General features: G+C 45.1%; 1 protein-coding gene across 1 annotated transcript in view; it reads left to right on the top strand.

The window, feature by feature from the left end:
* Positions 1-26,159, top strand: part of POLR1A (RNA polymerase I subunit A) — a 1,786,762-nt gene that overhangs the window by 711,900 nt on the left and 1,048,703 nt on the right. The window contains exon 10 of the mRNA XM_069632173.1: positions 22,950-23,123. Within this exon, the coding sequence (XP_069488274.1) occupies positions 22,950-23,123 (174 nt within the window). The remainder of the gene's footprint in view (positions 1-22,949; positions 23,124-26,159) is intronic.

The raw sequence follows: 26,159 nt of genomic DNA, 5'->3' as shown, positions 1-26,159 counted from the left end.
GGGGGGATTTCCCGTGAGTATGGGGGGGGGGGAGTTGGCAGAAAAAGGGGGCGGGCAGAGGGAACTTAGTTCTACAATATATATATATATATATATATATATATATATATATATATATATATATATATATTTTTTTTTTTTTACACTTCGACCACGGCATGGGCCGATCGGAGCAGCCATAATGAGGCAACACAGAGAGTGGTGTCGCCTGCTCGTCCTACATGCACGCAGGCCACGTCTTTTATTTTCCGTGGTGATGCTGCTTTGTGGGATCCGCGTGGATCCATGCGGGTAGAGCGCGTGGGTGTGCACGCAGTGCTCTTCCCACATGTACGCTTATTACGCCACATCACTGCATGCACCTAATATGAACTGTGTAGATCTGTGTCTCTCTTTCGGGCCGGCTTGTTTACGCATGTGGCTGCAGGCTGATGCCTTTCTAGTGAGGCAGGGGGTGGGGCTGTTGCCACATGGGAAGCACGGCCCCCTTTAGATGGGGAAAAATGTCAGTGCCCTAAATTCAGACCCTTGCATGTTCTGCTGGTCCTCGTGTGGAAGGCAGTCTAGAACTAGAGGTGCCTGGCCAAGCCCCCAGTCTCTATCCCTGGCCCAGAAAGCACAGTTTAAAGTGCTGCTGGTGGGAGAGCGTGTTTTTTTGCATTCTGGTAGCTGTAGTTCTGCTAGTAAATAGTAATATGCAATAGAGCAGAACAAGAATGTAGACCCCTCGGACAGGATATGGAACCACTAGAAATGTATGGATTGGGGTAAGTGTGTTAAAGGACAAGAAAAGCTGTGAATGCCTGAGATATGTTAGATACAACGCTGACATTATCTTTTCCCCTTCATTCCTGTCCGTGATGTCTATGTTTCGGTCATTGTGTTTAGTGTGCAGCGAGTAGGTGATTCTTTATATATTGTTTTTATTGTTCATGTAATTCGTCCTGGAACTTTAAATGTATACTTTAGTGTTATCTGCAACTCGTCCTTCATTTATGTGATGAACTAGATAATTGTGTCTTCTTTGCACTAACATTAGTGTCTATTATGCACACGTCTAGAATAGTTATATTGAACAATGATCCTGCTGCTTAGGATTACTTTTGCAATATCAGAAACTCTTCTGCTGTCAGATCAGTCGTTACTGGCATCCAATTGGAAGACTAGTATTACAAGAACATATGTTGGCACATGTGTTAACAGGATTTCACATATAAGCACCTGCTTTACCCAAATGTTTATTTAACCTTTGCAATGGAAACTCTGCTGTTGGGGAATCCGAATAATACAGTGTAGGTGTTGCTGCTAACAATAGGAAACGCAACGCGTGTATGGCAGTTTACTACCCATTCGACAATGTCCATATGAAAGTATGTATAAATGACATTTAGATGTCACTGCTAGAAATGTGTGGTCCAAGGTACATTTTGAAGCCTAGCAGCATGTCATGCACATAAATCCTAAACAATACTGACGTTTATCACATTGATTCGGCTTAACATTTTCATCCTTGTGTGCTGTCCTAAAGTGTCTCTTTTCGTTCTCTATAATAAGTGTTTATTGGTTGATGCTGCACAACCTGCGAGTTAATCATTTTAAGAATGATGCAGGATGATTGTCCTGTATTGGTCCAAATAGCTTGTAGGGTAAAGCCCCAAAATCAATAATAAAAACAATCCAAATGAGTGCACAGGAGCAATAAAAAATAAAGTTTATTACATGCAACTGCGATCGGGAATAATTGAAAAAAATAATTCAATGAACAATACAAAATGGTGGTGTTTTATAGTAGAAAGTGGAGTGACTTCTCAAAACATTGTTTCCAAATACTTTGAAAATACAGTACGATGACTGGTCAATTGACATTGCTCCATAGGTGAATCTATACAATGCTCAGCCCTATTGGCCCATCCTATCGCTTGTGACCATTCTATTATTTAATTTATGATGGTGACTTCACAGTGGTACCATCTACTTTCTCAGGCTCATTATTGGACAGTCAATGTTTAATTTTGTTGTGTTCAATCCTTGGCGTTTAATTGCTGGAGCTCTTTTGGCCATCATGGGGTGGGCCGCTTCAGTCATTGCTGACCAAAGAAATTATGAGGTGTGAACAGTGTGGCAACAGTTGTATTCTTCACATCCTATTCTTATGGGAATTAAACGTTGGCACAATCTTAACGCTCTCACCCTTCAAACTGTACCAACTCGCAGCATGTTATTGCAACTTCTAACTGGAAACATGCAGCAGCTTCTCCCTTTCTTTTCCCATAGTTTGTGTGCATGACCTCTTGTGATGATTTCACGCCCCCTGCTCTCGGACTGTGTACTTTTCAGGATTATGTGTGCTATACCTCTATATAGAAATGTGGTAAGGGGCTAAAATCATCTAGCATTAACTACAATAATGAGTAACCATAACATCCTACAGGTATGGATCATAGGATCTCAACAAGATGGCCAACAATCGAACAGCGGAAATCTCGCCATACATCCGGGCAGAAACAGGTTGAGACTAGCTAGAGGAAACATTATAGCTCTCGACATGTCTCCGTTGAAAATGGACCTGGACTACCAGACTCAGTTGTGTCTATACATGCAGAAAAATAATAGAGCATCAACATAAATTTGACATGGCAGTGTCTATAAGAAAACGGGTGCTGTATAGACTGAAAAGAGCCTTCAGAACAACTCCTTCTTCAGAAAAACTCAGGAGGAAAGTACCAGCTTCGTGGACTACTTCTGTTATAGTCCCAATTTTCAAAAAGGTTGATAGGTTAAACCTGGAAACTATAGACCAATCGCCCTTTTAGATGCAATGGGGAAAATGTTTGCAGCCCTTATCTTGAAGCGCCTGATTACTTGGAGCAAGGAAACTATTCATTGTGATCACTGGCAGTCTGGCTTTGAGAAGGGCATTGGCACCTCATTGAACCTGTTCTTGATAAATCTGTTGAAAACAAGAATTTCACTAAAGAACACTAATCACTAATTTCACTAAAGAATTGGCTTCTGTGGACTTATCGCAGGTGTTTGACTCTGTTATCCGAGAAACCCTGTGGTCTAAATTAAGCAATTGAGGGTGCCCACGAGACATACTGAAAGCCATAAAAAGTCTTCATACATCCACTTCAGTGGGAATACGATTAAACAATGCTGGAGACCTGACTGAAGCAATCACCACCACAATTGGCTTAAAACAAGGTTGCCGCTTAGCACCAGTGACCTTTAACCTGTATACCGCAGACATGGAAGAGGTGTATAAAGGTGTCAGGTGTTTCCCTCCGAGTATAACCGGAATACCGGTCAACAGATTGCTATACGCCAATGATGTGATAATCATGGCCGAGACTCCGATCGGACTCCAGCGCCAACTTGATGCACTGGCAACGTACTTAGCATCAAATGGTTTGAAGATAAATCCACTCAAGTCCAGTGTCTTGATTCTCAGGAGGAAACCCGGGGGGAAGTTAAAAGGATGTATCCGGTCTATTGAAAGTACAAAAATACCCCTGGTAACACAAATGAGCTACTTGGGCATTTCGATTAATGACAGTTCAGTTGATGCACATCGTAAGGAGGAGCTAAAAAGGAAAACAAAATGCCTGGTTGTACAAGCAAAGATCATCAAAAAACGCTATTGCAAATTTTCACTCATTCCAGTTCTTACCTTTTACAGGATGAAAGTATGTCCCATATTAACATATGGGTAGTAAGGCTCATTATCGTTTCCCTGGAAAATGTGGTCATTAATTGAGGGTACCTTTTGGAGATATGTTTTATCTCTACGAAACTCGATGCCTCTGGTGATTATTAGGAAAGAACTTGGGTTAACATCCCTATACTCTCTGTCTCTGGAAGACCCTGTCTTTATACTGAAAGTGCCCTATAACACCATCTGAAGGAGGGTTTAAGCTACTAAATCATGCCCTCCAAGCAAAAAGTGAACATGCACTGGAAGAATGGAGTAGCAAATGTACTGGAATACTAAACAGCATTGGCCGGAGTAAGAAAACTTTAAAAGATAATCCGGACAACGTAAAAAAAATCTCTCTACGATCAGGACTGGATTGATACTGTGGAGGTAGTAACTGACTATAAACTGCATGGGAAGCATTGCAGAGATGCTAGAAGCCGTGGAAAAATCCTCCCATACTTGATGAAATTCCCATTAGACAAAGCACGCACTACATTTTTTAGGCTACGGCTGAACCTCCTACCGACATGAGAAGTGTTGAAGGCCAGGAAATCTAAGGAACTCAGGGACTATCGTTGTAGACTCTGTAACTATTCGTTGGAATCCCTGTACCATTTGATCATGAACAGTCAAGGAGTTGGGGATGTACGATCCACCTCGTTGGGAAACATTTTCTTGGAGTATTACACTTTATCTGAAAGAGACATTTGGTCCCAGTTGAAGTTAGGGACTAGGATTTCCATAACATTTGCCTTGTTGGAACGTGTTGCGATAATTTTTAACTGAGATGGCTTACTAGGAATTGCTACAGATTACATGGGGAGGGTTGTTACATTTCCTTTTCTTTTTGCCTTGGTTTACTTTTTTTTTCCCCTCGTATTTAAAAGTTAAAGCTGAAAGGTTTCAATAGGAAACTGTATGCTAAAATAAAAAATAAAAACAAAAAATTCATTGCTGTAGCTCATTGGTGTGTCCTAATCGATGTACAACTATATTGTATGTCTTGTGTTGATCTATGGCCTTTGGACATTCCTTAGTTCTGTGTCCTGAGTTCTCTCTGAGCTGAGAGTTTGTGATATTCATTGTATGTTTCTCTGCTCCTAGATGGATGTTTTCCTACAGGAGGCAATGTGTCCCTTCTGTCTAAATTACTTTGTCCTGTGCCTGTCACAGCACGTAGCCTTGTTCTCATCAGGGCTATGACCTTTGTTCGTTTTTAGAACTTGTTCATTATGTTTAATTTACTGGATGTGTGGGACCGGATTGACGTTTGTCCTTTGGAGCCAATCCCTATGCAGCATTCTACCCCGTCCCCCTCGCAGACTCTGCTTCTGTTAGAAACATCTAATTCGATCATGTTCTCCTGTGTTGCGCTTGGGAAGGAGTTTCACTTCATACTTCTAAACAATCGCTGCGTGACTTTACACCGTGCTCAAGACTGCTGACCTTGCCAATGCATTCCTCTTACAATGTCTTGAACTGACTGCCTTCTGCTGTGCAAAACTATCTCTAATGCTATCATATTCAAGTGGCCTATGTGTTGTCTTCCATCTTGAGGCCTACTAAGTGTTAGGTACCTACAAGCGTAAATACATACGCATGCACGTGTTTTAATGTATATTGATTGGTGTGTTGATGTATTGATGTATATGGATTGGTGTGTGTGTGTGTATATATATTTCTGGGGCTTGTGGAATGTGCTTTGATCACATGCTCTGCATAGGCCGACATTTAGTGTAAGCTGCAGAGTATTACAGTTGTTTTTGAAATTCGAAAAGGGATGTCAACAGGGCATGCCAGTAATACTATCCCTAGTATGACATCCGCTGTACCCATGGTCCTTCATGCGTCGAGGTCCCTCAGATTGTTTTTTTCCTGCCATCATAGTCTGATGCTAAATCGCAGAGTTCTGATTTTGGCATAACGCCATTGATTACTCAAAATAGTTAGTTTACTCTTCCTATCCTTTCTCTTTTTCTATCACCGACTATCGTTAAAGAAGTGAAGAGAACGGCCGTCGACAGATCCTTTCGGCCTTGGAGGTCCGCTTTGGGCTTCGGCCCCAACAGTAGGGAGAGAGTGGGGAGGACATTGGTCAATGTATTTACCCCTTTACATACATTTTTCTCGCCTAGCTGCCATTTTGTTTTGCTATGGATGGAACTACTTTCAAATTCTGGCCAAGTTGTAACAAAAAATTCACCTGTCTCGACAAGCACCTTGTGTGCAATCTTTGCCTACCACAGGATCACGTCGAGGGGAATTGTCGAGCCTACAGGCTCTTCAAACCTAAGACGTTAAAGGACCGTAAAACTAAGCGCTGGGAACCGCCACGCCATGCAGGCCGAGGCCACCATGGACGTGGAGGGAACCTACAGCAATGGGAGCAATGCCGCATTTTCCGTAGCCGACAGGGAAACGTTGGATTCCAAAGCACAAGCCCCCGACCCCAGCAGACAGGCAGGCGGCTCGGTTATGGGGACGACTCCCGGCGGCATCAGTGCTCACACTGCCCCTACCACTAAACACACAGCCAAGGGCCGTGGGACAACGCGTACTTCAACCAACAGCCCACACACGGCATCTAGGGAGAGGTCCACAGAATCCCTGTCCTTTTGGGCCCTAGGCCACAACTGTCGAAAGACAAAACATACGCCATGCCTAAATCCATTCCCGAATGTCGCACATCGGTAGACGAGACGTCGGGTCACTCCACAGCCGAAGTTCAACAGCTTCGTAAAAAACAGCAAAGAGCTCCAGACAATCGGGTATAGCCCACCTGGTTAAGAAACACGTCCCAAGGAGCCTCCTTAAGGAGAAAGAGTCCCAAAGACACTCTTCAAAAACCCCTCACCACCAGAAAGAAAGGTCTCCTACACTACACAGGGAAAAGGATTCACATCCCCAGGGAAAGGACTCCTTGTTAGCAGCTTTAAAAAAACAAGGACCAGCCCTCACCTCAAGTCCCAGTCACACCACTAGACCGAATGTCCATACCAAGCTCGGCACAATGGACATGCAAATACATTTTTAAGGTCATAAGAAGTATGTAATTTATGGCAAACTTCTTTGAAAAGAACCCAGAATCTTACACACCACCGCTCCCACTACAGCTGCTTCTACTTCTCAGACCCCTGCAGCTGCCCCTACGTCTCGGCCACCTCCTAAGTGGTCTCGTCCTGATATCCCAGCAGGACCCACCATTCATTGATCTGTTTGACCCAGATACCGACACTGAAGACAACTACACAGCTCAGGAGGGCGAAAAACAGGACTATGGCGATGACAATGAGGAGGAAGATAAGTATAACATAGCCTCTTCCATCACCCTACTGTCACCCTAGACCCCCCAGTGACAGGTTCGCCAATAGACAACCAGCCACTACAAAACGATTTGCTCATTAAAGCAGCTGAGCACTTCCAGATAAAAACACAGGAAACTGAACAGGACAAGGACTTTGTTGAGGATATTCTAGGGGATAAGAAGGTCGTCATGCAGTTCATTCCCATCCTGCAATCTAGCCAGAGGAGGATCCAACCTTCTCTGGAAACACCAAACCAGACGCTGGCAGTTAATCCACACATCAAAAAGCTCTTCCGCCCTGCTCCCACAGACCCTCTCTATATCAGGGGACAGCTCAAACCAGACTATGTATGTATATATATATATATTTCTGAGGCTTGTGGAATCTGCTTAGATCACATGCTGTGCATAGGCCGACATCTAGTGGAAGCTGCGGAGTATTGCAGTTTGTTTTTCGAAACTCGAAAATGGGCGTCGACACAGGGCGTGCCAGTAATACTATCCCTAGTGTGACGTCCACTGTACCCATGATCCCTCACGCGTCTAGGACCCTCAGATTGTTTTTTTCCGCCATGCTGGTCGGAAGCCCTGAACGGAGTTCCCTGACTTAGTCAGATTTTGCAAATATTGTTATATATTTCCCCGTTTATTCCACCTATACGTCGAGTCTCCAAACATCGACACTCGACGCCCGACCGGAGAAAATTCAACCGTCGGACTACAGCGACGGATTTGGGCCTCGGAAGGCCTCTGGCCTCGGCCCGGGCCTCGGAAGTCCTCTGGACTCGGCCCTGCAAGTAGGGAGAGTGGGGGGTGGCACATATACTACACTCTGATTAATATAGGTACATTACTTATATTCCTACACTCCCAGCCCGCTGCCACAGGGTGCGTATGGAGGGTACCCCTTTTCAATTTTGCCCCAAGTGCAACCGCAAGTATCCTTGGGTTGACAGACACGCCACGTGTAATCTCTGCTAGCCGAGGGACCACCCCGAGGTGAATTGCAGGGCGTGCAGTCGGTTTAAACCGAAGACCCTTAAGGACCGTTCGACAAAGCATTGGGCCCACCACACCAGGCGACAAGAGGCCATGGCCGCGGAGGGTGCCTTCAGCGATGGCAGCGACGCCGTACTTTCGGATGGCGAGGGCAATGTGGCGTCGATGGACAGCCAAGCGAAGTCCCCGACCTCGGAAGGTTGTCCGGCAGGGCAGCTATGGGGAAGACCCCCGGCGACACGAGCGCTACCCACACCACTTCCAGCAAACAAAGGTCCATCCGAGACTCGACGCGCACGTCGAGTTCTCGGAAAGAGGCACGTAGAGAACGGTCCACCGAGTCAGTGTCCTCTGGGCGTTCGCGTTCGAGATCGCCTCATGACACCAGGCAACCCTTCACTGTTGTTAAGAGTGCCTCGCTCCCCTTAGTGACTGAGGTTCGGTCGTCGGAGGACGCCGCCGACCTCTACCCCCAGGCCGCACTCCAGGAGTCGGCGTCTACAGGCAGCGCGAAGGCTGCTACTGAATCCCTTACACTCTCCAGAGACAGGGACTCTACCCCCGATTTTCGGCGCCAGGCATCGAAAAGCTCTGATAGGGCCCAAAAATTGGGGAAACACTCTTCCACCTGCGGGGAGGGGGGAAAACAACGAAGTAAGCAGTCCCAGCGTACTTCCACTCCTAAACTACATTCTACTCCACCTAAATAGATGGACAAGTCTCAGTCTCTTGTCCCTAAGGCCCTTGTTCAGGCCAGTAGGTCTAGTCAGGACAAATCTCAGTCTGTTGTCCCTAAGGCCCTTGTTCAAACCAGTAGGTCTAGTCAGGATAAAACAGGGGAAGCACTCCAGGAAAGAGTTATTCCCAGTTCAAGGGAATGGTCCAGTGATGACATAGACAGAGTAATGTCAAGGATGTCATCATTGGCAGATTTGTACGCCAAAAACCCGGAACACTTTCTCTCTTATACCCCAGAAGGGTCACCTCCCTCAGGCTCTAAGGATCCAATACCCCCAAGTAAGAAGTCCCGGGGTGAAGCACCAACTCAGTCTTCAGACCCCTTCTATACACAGCCCTATTCTCAATATCAGGAAGATCCATCCTTTGGTGTGAGGATCCAGATGTGGGCATGTTCGAAGAACAAACTGGGACAGGCTATTATGGGGATGAGGACTAAGAGGAGGAGGAGGAGGAGGAGGACGACCCAGATACATACAGGGTAGATTCCCCGGTAGAAAAAGAGCCCGCGGTTACCGACTCCCCTGTCGACAACCAGCCTCCCCTGAATGAGGTCCTGTCCAGAGCGGCACAGCACTTCCACATTGACGCCCAAGGTGCTCAGGAAGAGAGGGACTTTGCAGAGGAATTGGTGGGAGAAAAGAAACCTGTTGCTCAGGCCATCCCTATCCTTAAGTCAATACAAAGGAGGATAGTCCCTTCCCTTGTTAACCCCAATCTCACTAGGGCAGTAAACCCCAGAATTGAAAAGCTTTTCAGGGCAGCCCAATCTGACCCACTGTACATAAGGGGACATCTCAAACCGGACTCCCTGGTTGTTAAAAACACCCGTAAGAGGGCGGGAACACCCTTGTCATCGTCCGAAGCTCCCCCTGACAAGGAGAGCAAGAAGATTTATGGCTTGGGCAGGAAAGTAGCCTCCACTTCCGCCTACCAGCCAAGGATTGCCAACTCCACCACCCTGCTGGCTAGTTACAACTGCCACCAGTGGGAAGAAGTCGCGGCTCTCATAGACTCCGCCCCAGAACCCTTAAAAAGCCAATTGGCACGAGTTTCGGCAGAGGGGAGAGCCGTGTCAGGTTGCATTTTAAAATCAACCTTTGATGCCGCGGATAACGCTGGCAGATTAATTGCTGAAAGCATGGTCATCAAGAGGCATGCTTGGCTACGGCAGTCTGGTTTCAAGGCCGAGACCCAAGTATCATTGATAGATAAGCCGGCGGAGCCGGATCTATTGTTTGGAAAGGCGGTCGAGGATGCGCTGAAGAATGCCAAGGACGGCGTACGAGACTCTCAAGTCCCTAGGGCAACTAACCAACAAACCCCCTAACCAGAGAGGGGATGGCAATTTTCGTCGGCCTCACGGACAGAACTCCCAAAGAGGCTCAAACTATTCCCAAGGCAAGGGTACTACATGCAACACTAACCAGCAGTCTACCCAGAGTTATGGCAGGGGTAACAAAAGAGGTCGTGGTAGGGGTAGAGGCAGTCCCAATAAGGGAGGGGGCACGCCTCCACCAAAACAGTGACGCTCCGTTCAGGGTCCCTTCTCACGCATCCCCAGTAGGAGGATGCATTTCCATCTTCACCCAAGCTTGGGAAGGGATCACATCAGACAGATGGGTGCTGTCCACAGTGTCCGCAGGATACTGCATAGAAATCCTAGAGCGTCCCCGAAACCACCCTCCACGACAGAGAATACACTCCTTAGACCACCAGAAGATCCTACTCGAAGAGATTGAAAATCTTCTCGCAAAGGACGCGATGGAACTCGTCCCGGGACACCAAGTAAACAAGGGTATTTATTCAACTTACTTCTTTGTACCAAAAAAAGATTTGACAATGCGCCCAGTATTGGACTTGCGGCCTGCAAACAAGTATGTCAAGCCCCAAAATTTTCGCATGACTACTCTCCAAGAGGTAATTCCCCTCCTAAAAAAGGGGAATTGCATGGCAACATTGGATACGAAAGATGCCTATTTTCATATTTCCATGTTCCCAGCGCACAGAAAATATCTGCGCTTCAAGGTGGACAGTCAGCACTACCAGTTCAAGGTACTGCCCTTTGGGATAGCCTCGGCTCCAAGGGTATTCACCAAGGTACTGGCGGTGGCAGCGGGACACCTACGCATGGAGGCAATCCCAGTGTACCCTTATCTGGACGACTGGCTTATCACGGGGGAGACCCCAGTAATTTGCAGGACAAACATTCAAAGAACTATCGACCTCCTCTTCGAATTGGGCTTCTCCATAAACGAGAAAAAATCAAGTCTGGTGCCCAGCACCTCCAAGCAGTTCCTAGGAGCTATTCTAAATACTCAAGAGGGGTTGGCTTTTCCTTCAGAGGAAAGAATTTGGAATATACTACTGCAAATTCCGCAATATCAAACCGGTCGCCAGATAACAGTACGCAAAGCAATGCGTTTGCTGGGCATGATGGCGTCATGTATTTACCTGGTCCCCCACGCACGCCTGCGCATGCGTCCCATGCAAGAATGGTTGGCGAAACTGTGGTCTCAGGCAAGCGGTCAGTGGGACGATCTAGTGGTCGTTTCGCCAACACTTGTACAAAGCCTCCACTGGTGGACAAGAGACAATCTATCCAAGGGGAAACCCTTTTACGATCCCGAGATAGAGGCGGTAGTCACGACGGACGCATGCCTGATAAGATGGGGAGCTCACTATCTCCACCACACAGCTCAGGGTTTCTGGTCTCACACAGTGGCCAAGAATCATATCAACCTGCTAGAGCTTCTGGCAGTTTTCAGAGCACTTCAAGCGTTCGAGCCCCACCTACTGAACCTGTCGGTGCAGATCCGGACGGACAGCACGACAGCCATGTTCTACCTGAACAAGCAAGGAGGGACTTGTTTGGCAAATCTGTCCAGACTTGCCCAGAAAATGTGGATATGGGTACTCAGACGGAACATCTTTCTGTCATCTCAACATGTTCCAGGGGATCTCAATTCTCTAGCGGACGCTTTGAGCAGAGATCCCCTTACGGAGGAACACGAATGGTGTCTACACAGAGAAATCGTGGAAGATTTCTTCTCTCAGTGGGGTTTCCCCACTATAGACCTATTCGCCACAAGCGAAAACAGACAGTGCCCAGGATTCGCATCCAGTTTTCCCCAACCAGACACCCTGGGGAACGCCCTGTGGATGAACTGGTCAGGGATGTTTGCGTACGCTTTTCCACCAACTCCTCATCAGGAAGGTGGTGAATAAGATGAACAGAGAGTCGATGACGCTCGTCCCATGTGGGCGAGACAACCGTGGTTTCCACACCTACGCAGACTTTCGGTGTGCGATCCCATCAAACTCCCGGGCTGGTACAATCTTTTGTCCCAGCACCAAGGTTATAAGGTACATCCTCTACCCAACTCCATGAACCTAGCAGCATGGCTCCTGAGGTCATAGAGTTTGGACATCTCAATTTACCACAGAGGTGTATGAACATCCTAAAAGAGTCTAGGAAACCGAACACGAGGCATTGCTACTTTGACAAATGGAAGAGATTCGTTATCTGGTGCCAGAATAAACAAATCAACCCAGTTGATTGCACTCCTTCCACAATCGTGACATACATGCTCCACCTGCTGGACACAGGGTTGGTTTTCAACTCACTAAAGGTACACCTGGCAGCACTCTCAGCGTACACCACCTCACATAGCAAGGTGTCGTGGTGGAAGGTACCCGTGGTTAAAGCCTTCATGGAGGGAGTAAAGCGACTTCATCCTCATATATCTAACCCACCACCAGGATGGGACCTGAACGTGGTGCTATCTAAACTCATGGGCCCCCCATTCGAGCCCATGCATAAAACAAGTCTCAAACACCTGACCTATAAGACTGCCTTCTTAGTAGCCATTACATCCATAAGAAGGGTCAGTGAAATTCAGGCTCTGTCAGTGCAGGATCCTTTCTTTACTATTCATAACGATAAGCTGGTTTTACAGACACACCCTAGGTTCTCACCTAAGTTTATTTCTAAATTCCATGTAAACCAGTCCATCGAGCTTCCGGCTTTCTTCCAAAACCCACAAAGCTCGGCTGAGGTTAAACTACACACCCTAGATGTGCGTAGGGCGGTCCTTTACTACGTAAACAAGACCAGACCGCTTAGGAAAACAGATCAACTGTTTGTCTCCGTAGCCACAGGCAAAGAGGGAGATCGCGTCTCTAAGGGTGCCATCTCCAAGTGGATTGTCAACTGTATCCAGTTGTGTTACTCTCTTTCTGACAAAACTTTGCCTTTTTCCGCCCAGAGCCCACTCGACAAGAGGCATTGGGGCCACTCTGGCTTTCATTGCAAATGTTCCCCTTGACACCATTTGCAAAGCAGCTACTTGGAGCTCTATTCACACTTTTACTCAGCACTACTGCATTGACACCCATTCCAAGACAGATACTCAAGTGGGACAAGCGGTTCTAAGACATTTATTTGCTCATGACCCTTCTCAAATCCCACCTCCTTCTAACACTGCTCGCTAATCTATGCACAGCATGTGATCTAAGCAGATTCCACAAGTCTCAGAAGGGATACAATACTCACCGTAATCGTATTTCTGATGCTTGTATCTGCTTAGATTCACATGCGACCCACCCTTCCTCCCCTCCGAGAGAAGGCGCATGGATGCTTGTAGTCTTATCTCTCTTCTATCTGCTTGGATCATCTGTACTCATGCTACTCCTCATGCTACCTCATGTTAGGAAAAATACAATCTGAGGGTCCTAGACGCGTGAGGGATCATGGGTACAGTGGACGTCACACTAGTGATAGTATTACTGGCACGCCCTGTGTCGATGCCCATTTTCGAGTTTCGAAAAACAAATTGTAATACTCCGCAGCTTCCACTAGATGTCGGCCTATGCACAGCATGTGAATCTAAGCAGATACAAGCATCAGAAATTTCGATTACGGTGAGTAATGTATCCCATATGTGTGAATGTATATGTATATATATATATATATATATATATATATATAAACACACTATGGGGCGGAAAGTAGCCACTTCTGCTGCCTTTCAGGCGAGAATCGCAAACAATACAACACTTCTGGTGAATTAGAACTGCCATAAGTGGGATGAAGTGTCTTCTTTGTCATCAGCTCCTGAACCCCTTAAAACCCAATTGGCCCAGGTAGCAGCAGAAGGCAGAGCACTTTCTAGTTGCATTCTAAAAAATAATGTAGACACTGCTGACAATGAAGGCAGAATTATTGCAGAAAGTAAAATTATTAAGCGCCACGCATGGCTGCGCCAGTCCCGCTTAAAGTAATAGACTCTAGCTACGCTTCTTTATATGCCTATTGAGCCCAACGTCCTCTTTGGAAAGGCTGTTGAAGACGCCCTAAAATCCACCAAAGATGAATATGACACATTTATGTCGATTTCGTGGACAAATGTCACAGATGGTTTCAGGATACGATCAGAATCAGGGATCGTCCTGGGGTAACAACCAAGGCCAGGCCTCGCAAGGTTACCAAAGGGGACAGCGCGGATCTCGCAGCCGGGGGAGGTCCTCCACTTCTAGAGGTGGAGCCACACCTCCCAAACAATGTCTACCCACTTCAGGTGCCCTCCCATGCCTCTCCAGTAGGAGGGCGTATTACAAACTTCACGCAAGCATGGGAGGGAATCACCTCAGAAAAATGGGTGCTATCCACTGTGGTGGGCGGTTATTGTATGGAGTTGATCCAGCGACCCCCGGAAGCATCTGACGCGTCAAATGAAACACTTGAAGGAAGAACATGCATCCTTCTCGAAGAGATCGCAACACTGCTTCAAAAGGACGCCATAGAAGTCTCCCCGGAGAACTAGGTAAACAAGGGTATTTATTCAACCTACTTCCTTGTGCCAAAAGAAGATCTAACAATGCGTCCAGTATTAGACCTACGCCCTGCAAACACCTATGTCAAGCCACAAAAGTTCTGCATGACTAAGCTACAAGAGGTAATCTCTCTGCTAAAGCAGGGAGACTACATGGCGACATTGGATATGAAAGATGCTTATTTTCATATTTCAATGATCCCAGCACACAGAAGATTCTTGCGGTTCAAGATAGCAAACCAGCACTACCAATTCAAGGTGCTACCCTTCGTAATAGCATCTGCACCAAGGGTGTTCACAAAGGTACTGGCGGTGGTGGCAGCGCACCTGCACAGGGACACAATCCCAGTGTACCCTTACCTGGACGACTCGCTGATTACAGGGGAGACTCCCCAAATTTTGAGGCAAAACATTCAAAGAACTGTCAACCTTCTCTTTCAATTGGGCTTGTCGATAAACGAGAAAAAATCGAGCCTAGTGCCAAGCACAACCAACCAGTTCCTAGGAGCTGTAATAGAATCAAGAGAGGGGTTAGTCTTCCCGTCAGAGGAAAGAGTCCAAAATATGTTACTGCAAATGCCTCATTATCAGGCTGGCCGCCAGATAAGCGTAAACAAAGCTATGCGTTTGCAGGGCATGATGGCATCTTGCATTTAGCTGGTACCGCACGCACGCCTGTGCATGCGCACCATGGAGGAATGGTTGGCGAAACAGTGGTCTCAGGGAAGCGGTCAGTGGGACGATCTAGTGGTCATTTCGCCAACACTGGTACAAAACCTTCACTAGTGGACAAGGGAAAATCTGTGGAAGGGGAAACCCTTCCACGATCCAGCAGTGCAAGCGATAGTTACGACAGACGCGTCACTCGCCGGGTGGGGGGCTCATCACCTTCATCACACAGCACAAGGTCTGTGGACTCATGCCACAGCGCAGAACCACATCAATCTGCTGGAACTACTGCTAGTATTCAAAGCCCTCTAGGCATTCAAGATACTCCTAACAAACCAGTCGGTACAGGTCCTCACTTACAGCACTACAGCGATGTTTTACATCAACAAACAGGAGGGCACACATTCTCCAAATCTGTCCAGAATAGCATAAAAAAATTGAAAATGGGCACTCAGACGGAAGATATTCCTATCCTGTCAACACGTTCCAGGGGAACCCGGCACTCTAGTTGACTCAATGAGCAGAGATCCCCTACCAGAAGAACACAAATGGAAACAAGACACAGGGGTAGTAGACCACCTCTTTTCTCAGTGGGGTTACCCCACGCTAGACTTGCTCTCTACAAGAGAAAAAAAACAATGCCCAGACTTCACGTCCAGGTTACCCCCGACCAGGCTCTAAGGGGAACGCCTTATGGATGAACTGGTCAGGGAGATTTGCTTATGCTTTTCCCCCCGACTCCTCTTATGAACTGAGTGGTGAACAAGATTCACAAGGAATGCATGATGCTCATTCTAGTTGCTCTTATGTGGGCAAGACAGTCATGGGATCCACATCTGGCAAACTGCTATCCCATCAAACTCTCGTGCCAAACCAACTTACTCACTCAACACGGGGGATTAAGAGTGCACCCTCATCCTCACTCAATGAACTTGGCAGCATGGCTCCTGAAGTCATAGAGTTCGGACATCTTAACATACCTCAGAGGTGTATGGATATCCTCATGGAGGCACGAAAACCAAATACTAGACAGTTATTTCGACAAATGGAGGAGATTTGTAATTTGGTGCCAGTCTAAACAAATAAACCCCATAGAATGTACTCCATCCCACATTATGAATTATATGTTCCACTTGCTAGAGTCTGGGTTAGTATTCAACTCTATAAAGGTCCACCTGTCTGCCTTATTGGCTTACACCACGTCCCACAATAGAGTATCTTGGTGGAAAGTGCTGGTCATCAAAGCATTCATGGAGGGAGTAAAGACTCCATCCTCCAATTTCTAACCCACCGCCAGGATGGGATCTCAATGTAGTACTCGCAAAGCTCATGGTGCCATCATTCGAGCCTATGCACAAGTCAAGTCTTAAACACCTGAATTACAAAACTGCCTTCTTAGTGGCTATTACTTCCATAATAAGGATTAGTGAATTGCAAGCATCGTCGGTGCAGGATCCTTTCTTTGTCAGACACAAGGACAAACTGGTTTTACGTACACATCCTAGGTTCTCTCCTAAGTTCATCTCAAAATTTCATGTGAACCAGTCCATTGAGCTACCAGCTTTCTTCCAGAACCCAAAGAGCTCAGCTGAGGTAAAACTCCACACACTAGATGTAAGGAGGGGGGTCCTTTACTATGTAAACAAGACCAGACCGCGAGGAAAAACAGACTAACTGTTTGTCTCCGTAGCACCAAGCAGAGAAGGAGACCGCATTTCCATAAATGCAATGTCAAGATGGATAGTCAACTGTGCTATTCTTTGTCAGACAAGACACTGCCTTTCATGCCAAGAGTTCAATCCACAATGAGCACAGGAGCCACTCTGGCTTTTATTGCAAATGTCTCTTTAGACAGCATTTGCAGAGCAGCTACGTGGAGCTCAATATACACTTTCACTCAGCAATACTGCATTGACACTCGTTCCAAAGCAGATATACAGGTGGGACAATCGGTTCTAAAACATCTTTGCCGCTGGACCTTCTCACAGTCCACCACCTTCTCCTAACACTGCTAGCTAATCTATGCATAGCATTTGATCCAAGCAGATTCCACAAGCCTCAGAAGGGATACATTACTCACCGTAATCGTATTTCTGATGCTTGTATCTGCTTAGATCCCCAGGAGACAAGGTGCATGGATGTTTTTATGAGCTTGTCTGATAGATATCTGCTTGGATACATCTGTACTCGTTCTACACTTCATGCTTCCTCATGTCAGAAACAAAACAATCTGAGAGACCTCGACGCGTGAATGACCATGGGTACAGCGGACGTCACACTAGGGATAGTATTACTGTCACGCCCTGTCGAAATCCCTTTTCGAATTTCGAAAACAAATCTAATACTCTGCAGCTTCCACTAGGTGTTGGCCTATGCATAGCATGTGAATCTACGCAGATACAAGCATCAGAAATACGATTTCGGTGAGTAATGTATCCCATATGTGTGAATGTATATTGGTAATATATATATATATATATGTTATATTGTCTATTTTTAGAATTGCCACTACACACTCCTACCTGATGTGTTTCTCGTTTCTCCTGTGCATGATGTGTGTGTATGGGTTTGGTTAAGGCTAACTTCTGTCCCTATGTCATTCTGTCGTTGCGTTCCTTTCATGGCTTATCCTATCTGTGAATGCCTCCATTGATGTGTATGCGTTTTGCTAGCTGATATCCCTCTCTTGCCACGTAAAGAGCTACCCCTATTACTGATGTCATGTTTGTGACTCAAATCTATTAATGTTTTCTTTATCTAATAAATGCTTACTCTATAGTCTATCATGATTCCTGCCTCTTGGGTCTACTCGCTTGTACCTATTTCTATGTGCGTGCCAAATTAATGCTTGGTGCATAGTTGCTGGTTAATTGTGTCTGCTGTCTTTCTGAGCATCTAAAACCTGCAATGCATGTGTATGGTTCTGTTCTCTTTATTATCTCTTGGTGAAAGTATATAGTGTGAATGACAAGGTGATCTGCTTGCGACCTGGACCTTTGGTCCTTGATGTGTAATCTGATTCGTGCTTTATGAGTTTTCTTAGTTTGTATTTCCGCTCACGTGTGGGATGTAAGACGTTCATCCCAAAAAGCTAAACTTTAAAGAATTGCCATTTATTCTGCCACATCCCTCCCACGTTTTGTTATATCCTTCTTTCCTGTGTTATACGATCTGCTTTTAAAACTTTTTCTAACACAGCTGAATACAATGTGTCACTGTTAAGACCGCATGACTACAGGTGAAACGGAAGCAGTACAGTGCTGGGCTGATGATATGGCGGGCCGCTCGCTGCACGGCTGCTTGTGTCCGTGTGGTTTGCAAGGCATGCAGCAGGGTGCATTGGAGACATACTTGTTGCTGACCCCAGGGACGTATCGTGCAGGCGGGAGACTGTGCACATTGGATTGAAAAAAGCACACTAAAGTATTTATTTTGCAAAGGAAAACTTCTTCTTCGTCTCTTTTTTTGGGCAATTGAAAGCCACTCCGATTGCACAGCACCTTTCTACAGATTTCTGCGTTTGCCAAAGCCTGCTGTAAGAAAAAAGTGAGCACAGGTAATCGCCAATGGCCACATGTTACCGGGATATGTGCAGTCGAAGTGTTCAGATCTCTCAGGGTAACTGCCATAATGTTCATAGGGTAACGTCCTTAAACGGGCAGCATTGCGCTTTCTCTCACCCACACTGCTTTGAATGAAACTTTAAATTGCACACAGCAAAACCCCAATGTTGAAATACAATGCAAGGGAGAACAATTAAGTGGGTAATCCGCTGGTTAGTCTTTGACCCCGAGCAGAGTTTAGATTAAAATAAATGCATGGCCCTCACTTTACTGTACAGAAGGCTGCTGTACAGACCTATATGCACTTCAGACGTAGACCAAGCAACCATTAAGCGCCATGTTTCAACTTCCCAAATATGTTTCGTAGGCTTAGGAATAATGCATCACCTGCACACTCTGGCTACATCACCCACTCCATCCATTGCTTATTGCACATTTCTCTCTCTCTCTCTGTCTCATATCGCCCTCTTTGTCTCTACTTCCCTCTCTCTCCATTACCATCTTGTTCACCATTGTTCGCCCTCACCCTAGCTTTCTCCTTACTAATCTCTCCCCTCCCTACTTCCATTATCTCTCTCTCTCTCTCTCTCTCTCTCTCTCTCTCTCTCTCTCTCTCTCTCTCACTCTGTCTAGTGCGCTCTCTATCCCCACCACATTCTCTCTTCCTCATCCATTCTCTCTCTGTGTAGGCCTTCACTGCGCTCTTTTTCTCTCCCTCTCTCTTTCTCCATTGCCCTCCTCCTATCTAGCATACTCTCTCACTTTCTCTACCTCCATCAGCCCTTCTCCCTCCCTCTCTCTCTCTTCCTCCACATCCTCCTCTCTCAAACTAGCTCGCTACATCCACCCCTGCTCGTGTGCTCACCTTCTCTCTCACACCTTCTTAGGTGTCAGCTCATCCTTATTGGCAAGATGTTATCTGCACTGGCTGCCCTTCCAGAATTCTAGCAGCCTTGCTTTCTCAGATGTACCCTCTCGTTCACTTGCAAGCGGTCTCTCTTGCAGCATTTCATAGCCTTCTTCTCTCGCACTCTCTCGCACCCTCTCCAAGTATTGGACCGTGGCTCTTTTGCATGCTTGTACAGAATCTCTAACATTCGCCCCCTCTCCTTCTCTCTAACTCCCCTTTTCCTGCTTTGCTCCCATCGGAATCACAGACCTGTACAGTCTGGCATGTGGTAACATTATTTTAGGCGGCCAAGAACAATAGGCTCAGTAAAGACGTCATACGCCACCGTGAACAAATGCCTTTTTCACAATGTATATTACTTATGTTGTGTCTTTAAACACTAACTAGGAGACATTTGTGGAACTGTTAAAGTAAGTACTGAATATCTAAGGCTCACATATTTACTTCCTTCATGCCTCTGAATGCAAAAGGCAATAAACTGCAAACACAAACTATTCTTCTAGAACTGCGGTCAGGATGGGTTTATCTTTTTGATGCTCTTAGGCTTGGTCCTTGGTGTTTATACCTCCTGCTACACCAGGTCCTTAGTTCAAAACTACTATTATTGAAGGTGCTTTAGTTGGTGTTGTGAGGGTCCCAAAATGATGAGACGAATACTGTAATTTTCCTCTCATCAGGATCTGATCAGCTTAAAGACTGTGAACATTGCAGGATTTGTTCTGTCACATTGTCCTGCATTTGAAATCTCCATTCTCTGTGACCATGATGACCACTTTTCCTAGTTATACATTCGTGTAACAGCAAGCTTTGCTGTTAGTCCCCGGCACTCTAAACGAGATACAACTCATTATTTATTGAAAAAGATCAATACAGTATGTCAAACAAGTCATAATGTATTTCATGAAATTTTGAAAAATCAATGAACATTTTCTTTATGATGTTTGTACAGCATTTTCTTTAGAACTATTATTCAAATCCTAAAAGAAAACTCTTAAAAAAACAAATATAGCACGTTTTTTTGTTTGCCAATTTTTCAATGCTTGTAAGATTGGATGATTCACAAAAACTCCAACATGCTTTGGAATGATGCATCCTTTATCAAGGATCAATCCTGCCCACTTCCCTGAAAATATATATAAATCGTTGTCTTAGTACCATTTTATATGTAACCAGGTTATCTTCAATGTTCATAAAATAATTCACTAACCTTGTTAGAGTTTCGCCTATTTCTGGTGGTCCAGGATTATCTCTTCTCAACCTTCAAACTATGACTTTTCAATGAGTGAAGACCTATTCGTCGCCTCTTCCACGTTCTAAATAGATATAGCAAATTTAAAATAATTGTCTAACATTTATCAGCTAAAATAACCTAGAAAATATTTCCGGTTGTACCATATTCTCAGATGTTGATTGTAATTTTGTAAAACAAATGTGTCCACTCTCATTTATAGACCATCTCTTGAGATAGTAGACTGCCCTGCAATCACGTATATTGTAATTTGTCTATTCCCTGAAATGATATGATAGGTTATTTATAACGCGCTTTATACCCAGAGGTTTCTAAGCGCAGACACGGGGATCGAACCTGTGTTGCTCCATGTCGTCTTGCTTCCAAGGCGAGCACGCTGCCGCTGAGCTATCCTCCCAAGAATAACCCTTTATGTTGGGAGCGAATAGAACATAACATTGTTTTTACCATGAGTCTTATATACTCACCTTTTCGGTTTAGAATAACTCAACAGCATCTACCGTTCCATATCTAAGTTAAGGAAACCTTGCATTATGGTTCCCTTTGCTTATATTCATGATAAAAGCAGGCATATATTTGCTTAATTTTGGAAATAACATCAAGCTACTAGTCTGCCTCATTAACATTTTTTGTCCAAACCCTTTAGGTGTCATCTTGGGCGAGTACAAAAACCGATCTTCCAATGAAGCATTAATGCCAACTTTAACATACCATGCAGCGTTCTTGATTTATTTAAATCACCCGCGGCTGTTTCAAATAAGAAAGCACTTTAAAAAAAATTCAAATATACTCTCTATGTGCTGTATCATTTGTTCAATAATTTAAAGTGTGGACATACACCACACCCTTTTTGAATAACTCCAACTGTAAAATAATTTCATTGACTTCAATTAAGAAATAACTGCTTATCCCCCTTTAATCATGTGGAGGGACTGCAAAGTCACTGAGGACCCACAATTATATAGATTTATGTAAATACTTTTTTATGAGAGTTTCAAATTGATAATCAGAGATATAATTAATACATCCCATCCCCTGTCTTTATAAATAACATGTAAACATTCTGTGTTCAAACGAGATGAATGGAATGTAGTCGACATCTTAACCCAGATTATTTTCTCTTTGAGACAATTTTCGGTTAATGTTGCCGCCTTGTGTTGGCATTTCAATTTTCTCTAACATTATCATCAATCTCATTTGGGCAACTGAGCGTCTCCTTTCCAAAATGTTTTCAACCGGAGCAGATTTTTTATTCTTATTTTTGTCCATCTAAGATTAGCTTTATATGATGTTAACCCTACATAGTACAATCTGCATGGGAATTTTATCCCATATATCACGTTGTTAGAATAACATATTGAAGTGTGGTTAACCTAATACCATTAACAGTAGTGGGATGTGAAAAATAATTATCTTTAATGATTTTGCTATAAAATCTGTTAAGTGAGAAACTTATTTTATATGTATGTGAACATTATTTATGGACTGCCAGACGATGTCAAGTTTAAGGGGAAATGTAATTATGTGTAGGGAAGCAATATTACAAGTTAAGCGCTTGCCTCCGATTTCTGTTCAACCTGCAATCAAAGCTTCATATCCTGAAATTGCTGACTCAGCCCTTCGTCCTTCCAAAGCCAATACGTTGAGTACTATTAAGTTTGATGATAATAAAACTATGATTTGAGATGCTGGAGGAGAGTGACATTGAAAGTGTGACATTTGTATTTCTATAATATACTGGACAGTTAAGAATGAGAAATACTGTGCCACGATTGCTGTTGTAATTTTTCAATGCAAATTGTGAATACATTTTTAAAAAAAATATGTAAGACTTGCAAATAGGCTTAGAAGTAGTGTTTTCGTTGTCTATGTCTTTTAGCTTGTTACGAGTGGCTGCTTGAATGTTTTGCAGTGAACCTCTGGTTGTAAGGGTGAGTGCTTGGTTCTGCCTTCAATGACTACCTTTTTGTTTCTCTTTTTTCACAGGTGGACAATCAGGAGCAGGATGTCACAGATCGGGCGTTCCTCAGCATGCTTGCAGGAGCCACCCTGACCGACAAGCTGTACAGCGCTTGGATTCATCTGCAGAGCCATGCTAACATTGTATTTGACAGCGACATGGACAAGTTAATGAGTGAGAAATATCCAGGTATTCGGCAGGTGAGTAGAAGAATCTGAATGAAAAGGAACACCATATCACTGTGAATTCATTTATTTTGTTCAAGGTGGGCACACTTTTGTAAATATCTAGTGTTTTAATCGAGATGGTTGCATAGCATTAGCAAATTTGTTAGATTATAGGAACTTTGCCAAGCTGGGAAACTGGAAAGCACAGGCAACATTAGAGATTTTGCGCAACATGTCATTTAATATCTGGGCTGGCTCTGATTATTTCTCTTTTTTTCTTATTGCCTTTTTAATTGGCAGGTGTGAGTTATTTAATACTGTAGAATCGAACACAAGAACACATTAACACCTTCCAGTTTACCCAAGTATCACCTCTTCCTCTGGAGCTTTCCCCCTGGCCTTACGGTTCGATGTCATTTTACCAACGTTTGTTTTTTTTAATGGATTTTTTGCTGACAAAATCCATCGACAACTCATTGAAATGTATTTCACACTGTTAGGCAGAAACCTGTGCAGTTCCCTTGGGGAACACTGCAAAAGATTTAAGACTACAGGTAGAGCAGTAAACCCCTTTGGTAGCAGTCTGTACCACCCAGATTTACCTGGTAGCTGTGGCTGAGCAGTCAGACTTCTCTCAAGAAGAGTTAGGCAGTATGTAAAGTATACACAATATGTACCAAAACACAATAGCACAAGCAAACACTGACCAGAGCTTGGTTTCAAAAGTATATAGTTATTTATTTAAAATACACATAAGTTAAAAACACTCTAGCAAAAATATAGTAAAAGCACTTCAACACAGTTATAATGAAAGTAGATTCAATCCTTTCTCCTATCTAGACAACTCTAGGTAAAACACCACTTAATTAAAACAGAGGTGAGTGCTTAACGTTAGATGACACTCTAGTAGTTTCCAAGAAAGGGAGAGAAAAAGCAGAAATGGGTTAGACACACCACTCTAAGGTCCAGAGCACTTGCAATAGGCTTACAGAAGAATAAAGTCACAGGTGAGCAAAAGTCACTAGGCAGGGCCCACTCTTAGAGTAGCCGGAGCGAAAATGTGCCCAAGATCACACTGTTAGTTAGAGATTCAAAGTCTTGCAAAGAGTCAAAAAGAGGTTAGAGTGGCTCAGAAAGTTTAGCCAAAGTGTCCCAGGCACTCCCAGGTTCGAAAGCCGGGGACTAAATCTACCCCGTACAGTCGGTAGCAAGGGAAGCCAGGCAGAACACAGTACCTTAAGCGGAAAGGATCCTCCAGCGGTGGCAGTTGTTCCAGGCAGTGGCAGCAGGGCTCGACGTCGGTCAGGGGAGAAGAAGTTCTCGCTGAAGAGCAGAAGAAGAGGGTCGTTGCACTGCCCGGGAAGAAACCAGCCGCGGAGTCCTCCGGTTAAAGGGTTGGTGCCGACTTTCGCGGTATGGGGGTAAAGTGTGGTATTCCGGTTGCCGGGGTGCTTGGCACAGGCAAGGCGGCCACGAGATACCTCAAAGAACGGAAAGAAGGCGAAAACTGGTTGTCCCCACCAGTCAAGGGAAGGAGCCACTCCGTTAAGAGTTCTCCTCGGTCGTCGGGAAAAAGTGGTGAGACGGTTCAGCAGGGCTCCACCGGGTGGTGTCGTCGAAGCAGGTCGGCTCAGCTCTTCCCTCGTCGGATTCTTGGTCCTGTGGCGACTTCTGAAGTCCCAGTCCCCAAAGCCCTGCTTTTATGCAGCAAACCCCCATTCACCCAGCCTAGCTGTCACTCAACCATGCTAAGTGGTGAGCCGGGCGGCTCACCACTTGGGCCAATCAGGACGGAGTGCGACTTGAGTTACCAAGGTAACTCAGTCCAGGGTGCCTAAATCCCCCTCCACCCCTCCTAAGTACCCCAGACAGAGTGGCACCACTTTGGAGGGCTTCTGTGGAGAAGCCCGCCAAAAGTGGAACAAAGGGCTCCACTTTGGGTCAGAGTTACAGAGGCGAACACCAACGCCATTTTAGAATCAAGTTTTGGCAAAAAGTCCCAACCGGAGTTATAAAAATAAATATATAAACCGGCGGTATGTTTAAGGCTACCGTAAATAAATAATTAAATGTGTTAGCCTAAAACAATGGGAAATCCCATAGGGAAATATTCGCGGTCGAATATAAAAAGTAGTTTCCACTGCCACCAGCCAAAACTCGATCAGGGGGGACGGAGACGTGCCCCCTCGACTAACAGACCCTGGGGCAATCGAATTGCCCCAGCCAGTACGTCCACAATATGATGGTTTGTACTGGTTCTGTTCAGGATTTAAGACTAGTAAAGTCTTTGGTGACTTTACATGCCCTGGGAGACAGTAGTCAGTCCCAGGGTATGGAGTCTATGTTGGGGAGTCCCTAGGACACCCCTGGGTCACGGCACAGAGGGTGCTGTGTAACCCACATCACAAAAATACATGAGGCCCTATGGAGTAAGAGACCCCATAGCCCATTCAACACAAGGTTTAACCAAGAAAACACACTTCAACATGTCCAAGAGTGAGGGTAAAAGAGTCTCACTCTTGGCAGGAGAAAAAAATTAAACCCCAGAAATCCAGCAAAGCTGCTGGGGGACTCACTAGGTAGGGAAATTCAGCCTAAACAGAGAATTCTCCCTAACACTCGCCCCCCCCAGACTAAGGGACAGGAGGATTTAATCCACTCCTGGATGAACCTCATACCTCTAGTCGATGATATACATCCTAGAGAGTCCATCAGCATTTTGATGGTGACACCCTGACCTGTGCTCAATGGTGAAATCAAACCCTTGCAGGCAGATTGACCATCTCAATAGTTTTGGATTTTCCCCTTTCATTTGCATTAACCATCTCAAGGGTTGGTGGTCAGTCTGAATAACAAAAGTAGAACCATACAAGTATGGCCTAAACTTCTTCAGTGCCCACACAATAGCAAAGCATTCTCTTTCGATAGTTGCCCACCTTGTCTCAGGATCCTTCAGTTTCCTACTGATGAAGCAAATGGGGTGCTCCCTACCCTTCTCATCCAGTTGGCTTAGAACTGCACCTATACCTACATTGGAAGCATCAGTTTGTACAATGAAAGGTTGGTGGT

The sequence above is a fragment of the Ambystoma mexicanum genome, chromosome 6q (assembly GCF_040938575.1).
Source record: "Ambystoma mexicanum isolate Mex_15411 chromosome 6q, UKY_AmexF1_1, whole genome shotgun sequence".
Lineage (NCBI taxonomy): Eukaryota > Metazoa > Chordata > Amphibia > Caudata > Ambystomatidae > Ambystoma > Ambystoma mexicanum.
Note: the sequence above shows the minus strand (reverse complement) of the source record. Positions and strands in the feature narration are given on the sequence as shown.